This window comes from Sminthopsis crassicaudata, chromosome 4, assembly GCF_048593235.1.
Source record: "Sminthopsis crassicaudata isolate SCR6 chromosome 4, ASM4859323v1, whole genome shotgun sequence".
Taxonomy (NCBI): Eukaryota; Metazoa; Chordata; class Mammalia; order Dasyuromorphia; family Dasyuridae; genus Sminthopsis; species Sminthopsis crassicaudata.
In genome coordinates this window covers 183,370,897-183,386,813 of record NC_133620.1, presented here as the reverse complement: position 1 = coordinate 183,386,813, position 15,917 = coordinate 183,370,897, and the positions used below count along the sequence as shown (strand labels likewise).

Genomic DNA, 15,917 nt, shown 5'->3' with positions numbered 1-15,917 from the left:
TTTAACTTTTCCAGAAATCATGATGACTATTCCTGCTTTTTTTTTTTAAAACCTAAAGAATTCTACTCCTGATCTTTATTATCTATTGTGTGTATCTTTTGTTTCCTATGCTATCTTACTCCTCAGCTTTGCCCTCCTTAATTTATCTCCCCTCTTCATCAAGGATATCTCTTATCCTCTCTCCCCACCCTTATCCTACATTCTTTGATTAATCTACACACCCTTCTATACCCCTTACCCTCTTATTTCTTTATAAATTTGGAAGATTTTTATTCCCTTCTAAATGAATGTTTTTCTCTCTTTAATCCTGAACTGATGTAAATAGATTTCCTCTGAAAATTCCTCCCTTATCCTTTCCCCTTTCCTATCCCCTTATTCTCTTATTTCTTTCTTACTCTCTTATTATTTAGAAGAATTTCAAAATCTCTTATACACATATGTAGTTTTCTCTTTAATCCATTCTTTTTCTTTTTTTTTCCCCCGAGGCAATTGGGGTTAAGTAACTTGCCTATGCTTCAGAGTGTTAAGTGTCTGAGACTAGATTTGTCCTCCTGACTTCAAGGCCGGTGCTCTATGCACTGCTCTACCTAGTTGCCCCACCTAGCTGCCCCCTCTTTAATCCATTCTTGATGAAAGTAGGGTTCCAGAACTACCAGCCCTCCTCCCCCTAATTCCTATGTGTTTCCTATATGTTTTTCTTTTTAGGATCACATCATACTCTTCTCTACCCAATCTTTCTTTTGAACTCCTCAGTTTCTAATGACAATCTTAGACATAATACAGTTTACAAATTCATTTCCATGTTTAAAACATAAACTGTCCCTATTCAGTCCCTTGTAATTAATCTTTGATATTGATCTTATGTTTCTTTTGAATTTTGCATGTCAAATTTTCTATTAAGTTCAGGTCTTTTTGCAACAAAATTCTGAAATTCTGGCAATTCATTGAATACTTTTTAAAAAATTGTTATTCAAGATTATGCTTAACTTTGCTGGTGATGACATTTATTTATTTTAAAAAAAATTATTTTTTTATTATAGCTTTTTATTTACAAGATATATGCATAGGTAATTTTTCGGCATTGACAATTGCAAAACCTTTTGTTCCAACTTTTCCCCTCCTTCCCCCTACCCCTTCCTCCAGATGGCAGGTTGACCAATACATGTTAAATATGTTAAGAGTATAAGTTAAATACAATATATGCATACATGTCCAAACAGTTATTTTGCTGTACAAAAAGAATAGTGTTTTGCCTGTGAAGGAAATCAGAAATGCAAGTGGACAAAATTAGAGGGATTGGGAATTCTATGTAGTGGTTCACAATCATCTCCCAGAGTTCTTTTGCTGGGTGTAGCTGGTTCAGTTCATTACTGCTCTATTGGAACTGATTTGGTTCATCTTGTTGAAAAGGGCCTCTTCCATCAGAATTGATCATCACATAGTATTATTGTTGAAGTATATAATGATCTCCTAGTCCTGCTCATTTCACTCAGCATCAGTTCATGCAAGTCTCTCCAGGCCTTTCTGAAATCAGGCGATAACATTTTTAGCTACAACCTAAGCTCTTTTGCTCTTCTATATATAATATTTCAAGACCTGTGATCCTTTAATGTAGGTGCTGCTATGTCTTGTGTGATTCTAATTGTGGCTTTATGATATTTGAATTGTTTTTTTTCTTACTGCTCAAGTATTTTCTCCTTGACCTGGGGATTTAGAAATTTGGCTATGTTTTCTGTAGGTTTTTCTCATAGGATCTTTCAGGTAGTGATTGACAGATTTTTTTTTTCTAGTTCTACTTTCCCCTCTTGTTCTAACACTTCAGGGCAATTTTCTTTAGTTGTTTCTTGTATTATTGTATCAAGATTCTTTTTTTTTAATCGTAGCTTTCAGGAGGTCCTATTATTAAGTTTTCTCTTCTTGTTCTGTTCTTCAGATCAGTTGTTTTTCTTATGAGATGTTTCATATTCTCTTCTGTTTTTTCATTCTTTATAGTTTGTTTTATTATTTCTTAGTCTCATAATTTTACTGGCTTCCCCTTGCCCAATTCTAGTTCTCAAGGAGTCATTTTCTTTTTTAACATTCTGGATCTCCTTTTTCAGTTGACTGAGTTTCTTTTCATAATTTATGGAATTGTTTGGATTGTTTTTTTAAATTTTTCTTCAAGTTCTTTCATTTGATTTTAAAGTCTATTTTGAATTCTTTTAACTATTTTTTTGAGCATGAAGGAGGGACTTTTTTTTTTTAACTTCAGTATCTTCCTCTGAAGACAAACCATGATTTTCCCTATTCCCACAGTAACTTTCTATGGTTGGATTCTATCTCCTCTGCCTGTTCTTTTTTTTTTTTTTTTTTTTTTTTTTTTTAAATTTACAGAAGCTTGCTGTTTCTTTTTCTTTCTTGTGTTTTTTTTTCACTTTTGATTAGATGTTTCTTGTGCAGCATGATGAATATAGAAATATGTTTTAAAAAACTGCACACATTTAGTCTATATTGGATTGTTTGCTGTCTAGAGGAAGGAAGGGAAGGAAAGAGAGACAAAAATTTGGAACACAAGGTTTTGCAAAGGTAAATGTTGAAAACTATCTTTGTATAGTCAAAATTGTCAAAACCATGAGATGTTAAGGATAGACAGAGGAACAAAGTTTAAATCATCAAAACTGAACAGACAAGTTAAAAAAATTAATGAAAAAAGTTAGAGAAGCAGAAACAATATAAATTGAATTAGACAAACATTTACTGAGTGCCTACTAAACAAAAGACATCATGCTAGACTCTAAAATGGATATAAAGATGAGCAAAATATTAGCTTCAAACTTACAATTTAGTCACATAATTTTAAAAAATTTGCATGAGTATATTACACAAAAAATCTTATAAGCTTGCAAAGTTCCTTTCAGGCTTTGGATCTTTAGACTTAGGAGAGCTTATGTGGTTTGAATAAATTTTTTTTCCCTACTTAAGTGTCTATAATGAATATTTCAGCATCAAAATGTACCTGCATTGAGGATTCCATCACGGACACCACTGTAATCGCATCTACCAGAGTCACTGTATCTCTGAACATCAGCCGGGCATGAGCTAGAAAAATAATAAGTTATTCAGAGCCACCAGGATATAAGTCATTTTCTTTGTATGAATGAATGGGGATGGTAAATGCAATTCATCTTCTGGCCCAGGAAAAAAATTATCTTCTGAATGAACTACTAATGAAAAATTAATTTCCCAATAATCAGCATAAAGGAGCTAAATTTAAATAGCTTTACAGATGATTTTTATAATAACTGAAATAATATATTCCACCTACTTCACCCACAGATATTTGTTATACTTTGATATAGTACTTTGAGCTCCTTTTGGAGAAATAGGCTATATGAATATAAATTCAACACTATAAACTATTTTTAATCCTGCCTTTGTGATCTGCTATAACAGTACGTCAATATGTAAGATATGTGTTACACTTGTATTTCTCATAAACAGAGGATAAACCAACGAAAACTAGATTCAAAAAGGACAAGACTATAGGTTGTTTATTTGCCGTTTTTCCTGAAGGATTCTGGACCAAGTTAGGTTTCATGTGTCTGAGCTACAACAGAGATTGTTAAGCTGGGGTCCATAGCAATCCTAAAAGTGTCCATACACTTGAAGGGGAAAAAAATCACATCTTCATTTTCACTAACTCCTAACCAAAACTGAATGTTTCTACCAATCATAAGTATAAATATTAACGCTGAGGGTGACTGGGACAAGTTTCTTGCAGAAGTTGGAATTTTAGCTGAGATTTAAAAGAAGCCAAGAGGAGTAGATGAAGAAGAGGAGACTTCCAGATATGGGAGATAGTAAAAATGTGGAGTTGGAAAATGGAATGTCTTGTTCAAGGAATAGCAAGGAGAACAGTGTTACTGAATCATAAAGGAAGTTATTAAAGTATAAGAAAACTGAAAATGCAGAAAGGGGCTAGAAGATCATGAAAGACTTTAAAAGACAAAGGATTTCTATTTGATTGTGAAGGTAGTATGGAAGCACTAGAATTTATGGAAAGGGGGTAGGGGAGGGTGACATAGATCTGCCTTTGAGGAAAATCACTTTGCAACTGAATAGAGTGGATTAAAGTGGGGGACAGACCTTATGGGATGGAGACCAACCAGAAGGCTATTTGGGTAGTACAAGAGTAAGGTGATAAAAGTCTGTACCAGTGATAACAGTGGCAGAGAAGAGAAGAGATAGTGTAGAAGAGACACTGAGAAGGTAGAATCAACAGGACTCAACAAGAGATTGGATGGTGGGGGCAGGGATAGAGAGAATGAAGAATTGAGGATAATACATAGATTGTGAATCTGAGTCACCAGGAAGATACGAGTACTCTTGCAAGTAACAGGGAAGTTAGGAAAAGATGCAGAGAAAAAAAATGCATTCTATTTGATACATGCTGAGTTTAAGATATCTAAGAGACATCCAGTTTGAGATATTCAATAGGCAATTAGAGAGACTCCAGTCTGAAGGTTCGTGAAGAGGTTAGGGCTAAATTAGGTGATGTTAGTGCAACTAAGAGTTGTCATGTAAGTATAGGCTTACTAGTAATGTGAAGACATACGCTTGGATTATAGCTACTGGCTAGTCCTAAAATTGTAAGAAGAAAGAGGATGATGAGTGTTATTGATGATAGTGTGATGCTGATGGAGAAGAGTGCTAAGGCAGCTGAGCCAATTAGGTGAATTAGAAGGTGGCCAGGGGTGATATTGGCTGTTAGTTGTACTGCTAAGGCTAATGGTTGAATAAGCAGGCTGATTGTTTCGATAATGATTAGTATACAGATTAGGGGTGTTGGTGTGCCTTGTGGTAGGAAATGAGCAAGTGAGACTTTTGGCTTATTATGAAAGCCTATTACTACTGTTCCTATTCAAAGGGGGATTGCCATGCTAATATTTATTGAGAGTTGTATGGTTGGAGTAAAAGAGTAGGGAAGGAGGCCATAGATATGAAAATCATATGCAAAAACATGATGATTGAAGTTATGGGAATTGATAAGATCATCATCTGCAAAATAATATAGAAGAAATTCCAGAATTGAGCCTTAAAGACAGCCACAGTTATTAGATATGACCCTAGATAAAGATTCAGCAAAGAACAGTCAGATGAGTAGGAAGACAACCAGGAAAGAGCAGTGTCATGAAAACTTGAAGAGAGGATTTAGAGGAAAAAAGTGATCAAAAGTAGCAAAAAGTACAGAGAGGATTGAGAAAAGGCCATTTAAGAAATCATTAGTGTCTTGATTTTTATCTTGGCACTTAAGAAATTAATTAAGAAATAATAATTCTGAAGATTGCTGTTTCAGCTGAATAATGGAATCTGAAGCAAGACTGCAAGAGAAGTAGAGGTACAGCCTTAAGGAGTTTAGTTACAAAAAGGAGAAGAGATCTAGAACGATTACTAGCAAGGATGGAAAGATCAAATGAGGATTTTTTAAGGATGGAGGAGTCAGAAACAGAGAATTCCCTTGTAATAAGAGGTTATAGGCTTCTAAAAGTCCTTTCAGGGCCACCTTTTTTTTTTTTTTTTTTTTTTTTTTTTTCTTTATTTGTTTATGGACTTTTTTGAGTCCCTTGCATCTCTGCATTTTCTATAGAATAAAGGTTGTTCTCTAGCCACAAACATTTATCAATCTGAATGGTTATATGTAACCTAGAGAGTCTGTTACTCACCGCTATGGAAACCTAGACATGAATTAGATTTGGAAAGTTTATTGGAGTAAGCTTCAGATGGGAAAAATGAATTTTAAAAATCAAAAGATTCTTTTGAATCTATGTGAGACAAAGTCTTGAGGGGGAGGTGGTAGGTCATGAGTTACATAGTGACATTATATACCTTTGCTTTTAGAAGGGATCTTTATGCCTTCTATAGCGAAATGCAAGAGGCAAATTTGATATTCTCTTAGGAAATGCCTGACCTGAATATTTATTCCATTATGATGTGATTATTTCACTTATACATAGAGGGAAGTCATAGGTTTGCCTGAAGGCTGGTACAACATTTTTCTCAAAGCTAGTTTTGCATCTTTTGATCATTTAAGTTAAATACTAAGTTGCAATATTTTAAGATGAAAGTATTTAAAGCCAAAAGGGACTTTAGAGATCATCAACTTCAATATCTTCATTTTAAGGATGAAGAAACCAAGCCTCTGAGAGGAAGTGACTTGCTAAGCTAGAATGTGAACCCAAGTCTAGTGACTTTAACTCTAACTGACAGCCAATTGGCTATTTTGACTGAAGTGAAAGTAAAAATTCCTTGAAGAACTGGCCAGGAGGAGCTAGATAATATAACTTTACTACTATAAACACAGAAATTTAGGAACTGTTACTCTGAGATATAGTTCCTCTTACTTCCTTAAGTCAGAAATAAGTTATAAGATTTGTAATCTCACCATCTCTGACTTTTAAAAAATAATATGCCATTTTAGAAGCTCCTCAGTTATATCCTTCTAAGACCTTTCTTGTTGTTGGTCCTACATTGTTGATCATGAATTGGATTTAAGTGAATGATGGGGTCTGAAGCAGAGTTGTATAAAGTTGTCAGCCTCACTCTTTCCTCCAGAGTCAGTGAAGTCCAGTAGCAAGACAAAAGTCAAGACCACTAGCACTGGCCCAGGTGCAGTGGTTGACTGTGGCCTTTCTACATTCAGGTCTTTTCCAGGCTTCAGTCTGTCTGAGGCAATCTATTCTCTTTTAATGATTAAGGGCTAGGTAAGAATTTACCATCACAAAATGTCACTCTGACAGGGGAACAGAGACAATGAGGACAGGGAAGTCATTTCCTAGTCCACAACTTATCTTCCAGGAGCAAATTAATTCTGGACAATCCTGTAGTTTGTAATTGTTTATTTAGTTTGGATAGGGCCCATTGTGGAAGCTGAAGCTGCCCTTCTGGCTAGCTATCATGCAGCATGGGCAGAGTCTGGGGAAGGGACTAAGTCTATGATTTCATTGATATAGCAGAATCCTAGGTGAGGAAGCTCCCTCTGCCATTATTTACTGGCACCTTCTCTGCAACTATAGATAGTCTTAGCACAGTGCTAGGCACATAATTAACACTTGATAAAATGCTTCTTGACTTGCTAGAGAGTTTTCTAGAAAACTGAGAGGTTAAGTACCTTGTCTTGGGTTATACAGTTTGTATCAGAGGCATGATTTGAACCCAGTTGTTTCTAGCTTAAAGGGTAGCTCTCTGTCCACTCTCATCACACAGCTTCAAAGGTGTTAAGACTTAAAACTGCACTAAGACTTCTGGGACACTCTGCTACCTGGGGCCCCTCAAGTCCTGTGGAGTGCATCAGGGATGACAAATGCATTTAAGGACAGCCAGGTAGTACAGTAAAGAGAACACCAGCTTGGGAGTCAGAAGGACTTGAATTTAAATCTGACCTCAGACAAATACAAGTTGTATGACCCTGGGCAAATCACTTAACCTCACTTTTCTCTCCTCTCCAAAAAGACCAAATATATCCAACAACTTTGATCAAATGACTCTAAAGTGTGGAATTAAAAAGAACAGATGAATTACAATGAAACTTAAGTTATGTTTTAAAGTTATGCATTTAATAAACTCCCCAATATGTTATTTAGGTGTTTTAATGATAGGGCAAAGTATGGTTTCCCCAGCAATGGTCAGCCTTGGGAGTACTTTGATTTTCTATCACTTCTTGGTTTGCAAGCATATAGTTAAGGGATTTTTCTTAATGGCATGTCAGTAGTGAGAGATGAACGGATATGAGAGGCAACCAAGCATTGTGGAAAGAGTAAGGAGACCTGGGTTCCAATACTGGTTTGGCACGGCATCAATATGACCCTGACCAGGTCACTTCTCTCTGTACTTAAGTCTCTTTCCCTTTAAAATAAGGGGAACAGACTTCTGAGACTCCTTCTAGGTAGATGATTCTCTGGTTTAAAGGGGTTTGCAAGATCAGTTGCCCAGAAATAGCTAGACTAACATTTTTGTCAAGACCCCTAGATAAACTATACATACCATGCTGCATTCTGATTAAGACTTTTCTTTTTATCCAGGTCCTCATAGACCTCATGCAACTCTGGCTATGGCTAACCCCCTATTCTGGGGTCAGGCACATTGACTTATTTCTTTCCACTCCTCATTCTCCTTATCTCTCTTCCTCTTCCTTTCCCATCATCTCAACACAATGCCCACTATCTTGCCATAGCATGAGTACCATTCCTTCCTTTCCTTTCTCCAATTCCTTAACCATGAACCAAGATCAATTCAATTCTGTACTTGTTCTTAAGTAGAATGGGTCAATCTATTCCATATATTCCACAATCTCCAACACTTCCTAATTTCTGGAAGAAAGTAGTTCATTGAGGTCTCCACTCCCCATTTGTAGTTTCTCCCCCATTAATATGCAAGCTCCTTAAAACTATTCTATCTTTGCATTTGTATTTATATTCTCTAGCATTCTGTACAGTACTTAGCACATAGTAAATACTTAATAAATGCTTATGTTTTCTTTAATTCTTAACTGTACTGCCTACAATAAGTACATCGTTCTGATCTTCCTCTATTTCCCCCAACCTAGAATTCCCCCTCTGGCCCTTTTGACCACCACACACCTCTAATTGATGAGTTTTTGTCCTACCTGGCCAAGAACAAGGCCTTTAGGACACTGCTTAGTGAATATTGCACCCACCCCGCCATGTACCTTCCTTTTTGTTTTCCTTTCTTCCATATTTTCCTTTTACCTTTTTCTCCTTTCCTTCTCTACTTTTAAAATTCATTCATTCTTGATACCATTTGTTTTCATATCACTGTCATTTCCAAATATATCCTTCCCACTTCCACTATCCAGAGGGTCATCTCCTGTAGCAGAGAATAAAAAGGGGAAGAAAAAGGAGTCTGACAGTCTATGTAATGTCACACTCAGTCTCCTACCTTTCTAGAGACAAGAGGTGGGTGCCTTTAATCATCTTATTTTCATAGACAACCTAAGCCAAAATAGTGTGTGTATGTATATAAATACACACACACATGCATATGTTATTATGTAAGTATAATATATAAGTTTATATTTTTCAAAAACTACTCTCTGAGAGAGCAAAAAGGAAGCTTAGAACAGTGAAGTCCTAAAAACAGTGTTTAAGTTTTACAACTACAAGATGACTTTTCTAATGATTACACAGACTATATAGTCCCATGCAAAAGTTACCTTCTGCAAGACGGATCAAACTTTCCAGTAAACGGATAGTGGTACGGGCTGCATTTCTGCAGTCACTCTGGCGCTGCATTTGATAATAACGGAGAAGAACCTGGTTGCTCACATCAGATAATTTGGGTTGTAGGTTCCTAATAAGACAGAAGTAAGTTTTCATCTTTTCCATGCTCCAGAGCTTTTTGGATTTGCTTGGACAACCTGTGGATCAAATTAGTGTTGGGTCACTCATTTCTAAGATCAAGCATAAATCTTTTTCATAAAATTTAAGTTGTTTCATTTTATTAATACCAATTTTTTTAATGGCCTTCCTTTCTTGTTCATGCCTTGTGGCTCATAAAATAAAAGCAGTACTAAATTTTGAGTATCTTTCTCCAGAACAAGTACATAAAGAATTAAAGTTATAATAATGGTAAGCTTCCTATTTCTAATGCCAGAAGCTAAAGCCATTTATAGCAATTATGGTCTATTCTAATATATTGGTGTGCATTCCCTTATTTCCAGTTGGTCACAATTTCTTTCTCCCCACTTCCTGCTCCTTGAAAATAGCAGACTGCCTCCATAGGTATTTTTTAAATTAATTTTTATAATTATAAATTTTTTTGACAGTATATGTGCATGAGTAATTTTTTTTTTTAAATAACATTATCCCTTGTATTCATTCTCCATAGGTATTTTAAAATAACATAGGGAAACAAAGGGGGATTGGTAGGGGTGAGAATATAATAACAAAGAAAAAGAGCTTTATATCTTATAAGGTTCTTTTTATTTCATCTCTTTATCACAGTATCTAGTTTGTTAGGAAGAGAGAAAAAACTTATTCTTTCTTATCTCCTTCCTGTTTTCTGCCAGGTCTTACTGTGGTATTAGATCACTTCTAACTATTTGCATATCTGGATGATCACACTGATCTTCCAGATTTTTAAATTTTGTTTCTCCATTCCTCATTTATGAATTTAAGAGTCTAAGGTCTTAAGTAATTTCCATGAATTTTCTATGGTCTTCCCTGCTCTGGTCATTTCTTAGGATTCTTTATCTTAGATCGCAGGTTTAAGTATCTCTGAATCTATGTCCCTGGGGAGAATTGGGTATGAAGAAAAAGAGATATGTGTAGCTCTTTAGCCACTGGCTTATAGACAAATCTCTAAGAATGGATTGACATTGTATACTTTTTCTTGTTCTTAGACATTAGGTCCAATCGCTCCCTTTTCTCATGATAAATAGCTCACAGTTGGACTATCCATAGTTAGGAGTATGTATCCTAAATTATTTGTTTCACTACCATTACATAAAAATGCATAAATATACAACAATATCAACATTTTTTTTTTTAATTCTCAAAGCTATATTTGTATAGGATCATTTTAGTCCAACCCTTTTATCTTTACTTACCTTTATTTTCTAAGATAAAAGAAGAAATTATGCGATCCCAGTCTTCATTTTTGGTATCAAGTAAAACCAAGATCAAGTCAAATCTGCTTAGGAGTGGGCTTCCTAGGGCCACATTCACTGAGACCGACTCACAGGGGTCATACTGGCCCTTGGGGTTGGTGGCTGCCAGAATGGTGGTTCTTGTGTTCAGTTTGCATACAAGGCTAAACACAAGAAATGTTAGAATTCATTTTCTTTTATCTACATTTTTCATGTGACATTTTAAAAAATTAACTTAGTTGATTGATAAAAGTGATTACTGTGCAATTATACCAAGATGATACAGAGGTAAGTAACTGAAAATGTGATACCATGTGAAAGAAAAAATCAACATGATTCAAGGACATAGCAGAAACTTTAAACTTTAGATACACACACACACAGACAGATAGAGATAGTTGCTATTCTTTAGGATGAACAGAGAAGAAGAGGAAGAGACAAAGAGTTTTTGTTTTTGTAATTTTTAATGGTGGTTGTTCAAAATAATATTGCAAAATTCTTGGAGGGGAGAAAATATAATGTGAAATTCTTCTCTAAAATATGTATATTCTCCATTTGTTTTCTCAATTTGGTTCCTGTTTTTGGTTGCAGTGGAATATTCCCAAATGAGCAGTTATAACTCAAAACTTCAATGATTACATCAGCAAATTTGTTCTAAATTTATTTGATTTCTGATCTATTTCCAGTTGGCTCTAGATTAGCAATTACCTCATGTCTTAAGCTTTATTGTACCTCAGAGCCAACAATCTTTACTTGTGACAGAATTCACATGGAAATAACCCAGGTTGCTTGAGGGTAGGGGTTGTTTTGGTGTTATCTTTGTAATTCCAAAGTTTTTAATTTAATAAAAGCATATTGAATTAGATTGGCACTTAAAAGATGAATTGGCATCTTTCACTAAATAAATGACCCAAACCCATTAAAAATCAGCAACAGTAAAAAATAGTGTATAGGCAATCTGTCAGAACTTTTTCAAAATTCATTATAGTGAAATGCTTATAACTCAAAACCAATTTTTATCACACAAACTAAATTTTATGTAGTAGTGAGATTTCCAGGCTAATCATAAAAAATTATTTAATAACAATGAAATGAACAAGAAAAATAGTGGCCCCTGCACCATGCAGATAATGATAAAGAAGACAGATTCAACTCTCGAAGAGTATATGATCTAGTGTGGGTATATAATTTGAGTATATAAAGAAATATGATACATAGAACACAAAATATGACATGAAAGTTACAAATAAAGATCTATGGGGCAATCAGAGAAGGAATATATCATGTCATTTCTATCAAATGTGCTACAAGGTTTTGGGCTCTTTATAGCCTTCTTCTCCTTTCACTCTATTTTTATTTATTTCATATATTTTATATATTTATTTCATTTAATTATTTCAATAGTTCCAGTGGACTCAGTTATTTTGTCTCCACAGATTCCCATATATCTAGCTCAAGTTTTTCTCCAGAGCTGTAGTCATGCATTGCCAACTATCTTTTGGACATTCTGAAGTGAATATATCATAGTCACCTGAAACTCAATATGTTCAAAATAGAACTCATTACCTTTTCTCCAACACTCTCTTTTCTTTCCAACTTTCTTATTATTATGGCACCACCATCCTTCAAAGGTTCTTAACCTTCTTGTCATCACTCTTGATTCCTTATTCTTAGTTACTTACATTATCAAGTCTATTACCAAGTCATGTTGTTTATAACTTCACAATATTTTACATAGACAAGCTTTTCTCTTTACCCACACAAAATTAGGCTCTTATCGCTTCTTGCTTAGACTATTAGACTATTACTATTTGACGTAGACTATTACAACCTGCCTTATTTGGTCTATGTGCCTTAATCTCTCTTTTCTTCATTCCATCCTTTAATGAATCGGCAAAGTGATTTTTCTAAAACATAAATGTGATCATGATACTCCCTGCTCAGTGAGGTCCAGTGACTCTCAATTAACTTTAGGCTCAAATGTAAATTTCTCTCTGTGTCTTTTAAAAATCTTTGTAAACAGGCAAATTTCTACCTATCTAGTCTTCTTATACTTTACCCCTTTCCCCATATTCTGTTATCTATACATGTTTCAGCTCCTCAAACATGACATTCCTACGTTTGCCACTAGCTGTTCCCAACAAGCATTCTCTATTCCTTCACTTTTACCTCTTCATTTCCCTGACTTCCTCCAAAGCTCAACTCAAGTCTCATATTCTACAGGAAGCTTTTCATAGTCTGTGATCCCAACCCCCCACTTCCTATTGCCATCCTCTCTCAGATTGCCTTCCATTTACTGTTGAAAGGATAATTCTTTGGGCTTTCATCATGCTTAAGGAGGCAAAACTCAGGACAAAGAGAATTAAAAGAAATGTGTTATTAAGTACTGTAAGGAAGCAACATATTAAGAAGTTGATTACTGAAGAAGCCAGTTTTTATCGATAACTTCAATAATGAGATAAAGAATTCTCACATGTCAATTGTCAGCAAAGGAGTTGGATCCTTGCATCTTAGTTCCTCCTAAGGGAGGTATACATGACGATTTCCACTGTACAAATGATGGAGGACATGACTATGTAACAAATATCAGGGAACTGGGTAATCCCTTCCCCAACATTAATTGACAAACAGGTCTGGGAACAATGGATCACTGAGTCAGCATCACTTTCAATATTACCTCACTCATTAGAACATATACTTTGATGGCAGGAACTGTTTTTGCTTTTTAAAAAATTCTTTAGCACTTAGGACAGTGCCTGACACATAGCAAGTACTCAAATGCTTGTTGAAACTGACCATTTTGTGCCTTTTCCACATGCAAGATGAATCTTGAGAAAAAAAATGACACAAACATTTTGTAAGTTACAAATACTTTACTTGCAAACTTCCCAACATATCTCTGTACATTGTCTCACTATCTGAGAAGTCATTTCACATACAGTATTTTTCATCTTCTTCCTCTGCCTCTGTCTCTAATCCCATCCACTTCCCTCACCACTTTTGGAGAGTAACTAAACTGTACCAGACCAATGGTGCCACCTGGTGATGGAGAAAAAGAACCATTTTACTCAATGAATGCATTCCTGTGATGCTTCTTGGCCGGGAACATGAATACACTTCATGCTCCATGAATACACTTTGTGTTCCATATCTTTTCTTGTCTTTCACTAATCACAATTCAGTCAGTTGCCTGAGATGGTATTTCTTTTTCACATTTATACTTCTTTATTCTCTCTTACTTTTCCTTCCCATTTCTCTTCTAACTCTTGTCCACCTAACTCAGGAAAAAAAAAAATCTATATTCTCTCTTTTTTTCCTGCATTTCTTCTATGAGACAAAAAAAAAAAAAAAAAAAAAAAAAAAAAAAAGGACTACTAATCATGGGAGATAGGATGAGGAAGTAGATCATCTACTAGATTGCAAATCACCCTGCTTAAGAAGATGATTTTAGTATTCACTATGTGCAAAAGGTTTATAGAACATATTTAGACCTACTTCTTTTAGGCAAAAATAGTTCAGATAAACAAAATAGTATGGGAGTGGTGGAAAGAGAGCTGGATTTGGAGTCCAAAGATTTGGATTGAATTTCTAGCTCTCTCACTTAGTAGCATTAGCATGTATAACCTTGAACAAGACCCTTACTATCCCTAAGCCTTGGTTATTTTCATCTATAAATCAGAGATAATAATGTTTGCTCTACCTACCTCACAGAGTTGTTGTGGTGAAAGCACTTTATAAATTGTAAAGTATTACCTAAATATGGGTTAAATTAAAATAACTTCTTATTCAGTTTTACTATATTTAGTTAATAACATTATGATAGTATTGCTTACACTTTTTCATAACAAAATTTCAGTATTTCAGCAACATTATGGTCTAAATAAATTCTTGTGCATTAGTTTGGGGCTCTAGCTACCACTTAAAACATCATTTCTAAGATAGGAATCAATCAACTGACAAATATATGCATAACAAACATTTACTGAATGAATAAATAAAAGAGATGTGAGTTTCCATTCAATTCAATAATAATTTATTAAGAATCCACTATCTGGGATATAAATGAGAAAGAGAAAGACAATCCCTGCCCTAGAGGAGCTTACAATCTAATAGGGGAAGACAACATTCAAAAAGAAAACGTTTTGTGGGGAGATAATTCAGGGTGCATTATGAGGGTACCTTGTTCTATAAAGTTGAAATCAGGCAGAGCTTCAGAAGGAGAATAGAATTAGATAGAAGTCCAATTTCTAACCTGCTATAAAAGAAAGCTTTGGGAGGACTTTAGTCTTCTTCCTTCCAGCATCTAGTCAGAGATTCTCATAAAAAAATAAGTGTATGAATACCATATCCTATGGCATACTAATCATTATGTGGAAATTGAGCTCAGAAAGTATAAACCACCAAGACACAGGAGTCTTTGAGATTTATAGGTTCCATTTATTAATTGCCCTTTGGCATGTTGTTTAGAGGCTAAGTGCCATTCTAGGTATCACTGACAAAACATTAAAATAATAAAAATCAATTATATATGAATATGTAAAGACACGCATACCTATCAGAGGCTAAAATTTCTAAAACAGCTATATCCTTAGAGAGAAACAAGAGCCCTAAGTGGGAAGCTTCAAATAGCAGAGAGCTGAGTCTGCAGGTATTCTCATCATTGGTTGATTTCCCCCTAGTGTCTACTTGCTCCAAATTCCTGTGCTGCAAGCCTTTGCAAAACAAGACAAGCAGTGGTTTTGCAAGTACTTTGCAAAGAAATACTCACATAACATAACCCCCTGGAAATCTTTTCCAGCTTAAAATAATGCATGAAGTTGGCAAAAACAATTCACATGGAAAAAACTTGGAAAGCTCAAGCTGACCATTACTGTATCAGTTTATGTGGAAGATATCTTATAAACCCCTTCCAACCCATTCTTACAACAGTACCTCACATTTCTACAATATGACATGGCAAGGTTAGGTTACAACACTGGTTTATAATCTCTATAGCTCATGCTCTTCATTCTTAGAGTTCAGGCTTGACAGGTGATTTTCCTTATAGTATTGTACACTCCTTGCTCTACTTTGTCTGGAATGGGTCAATTGCTTTTCTTGCTTGTTACTGACAGTATCTCTCCCTATGAAGTCTTTCCCTCCTTTAAAGTTTCTTCTTGGTGAGAGAAACAGATTCTCGTTGCTTCTAGAATTGTTTCACCAACATGAGAGTAGATTGTCCTTCACTAATTCCATATTCAATCCTTCTATATCCCTTATATTATTATTCCATTTT

General features: G+C 35.0%; 1 protein-coding gene across 1 annotated transcript in view; it reads right to left on the bottom strand.

Moving 5' to 3' along the window:
- MCM9 (minichromosome maintenance 9 homologous recombination repair factor) overlaps positions 1-15,917 on the bottom strand; it is a 187,325-nt gene that overhangs the window by 14,878 nt on the left and 156,530 nt on the right. Inside the window, exons 9-11 of the mRNA XM_074310001.1 lie at positions 10,604-10,806; positions 9,209-9,412; positions 2,996-3,078 (exon numbers count right to left, since the gene is read on the bottom strand). Of these exons, the coding sequence (XP_074166102.1) occupies positions 2,996-3,078; positions 9,209-9,412; positions 10,604-10,806 (490 nt within the window). The remainder of the gene's footprint in view (positions 1-2,995; positions 3,079-9,208; positions 9,413-10,603; positions 10,807-15,917) is intronic.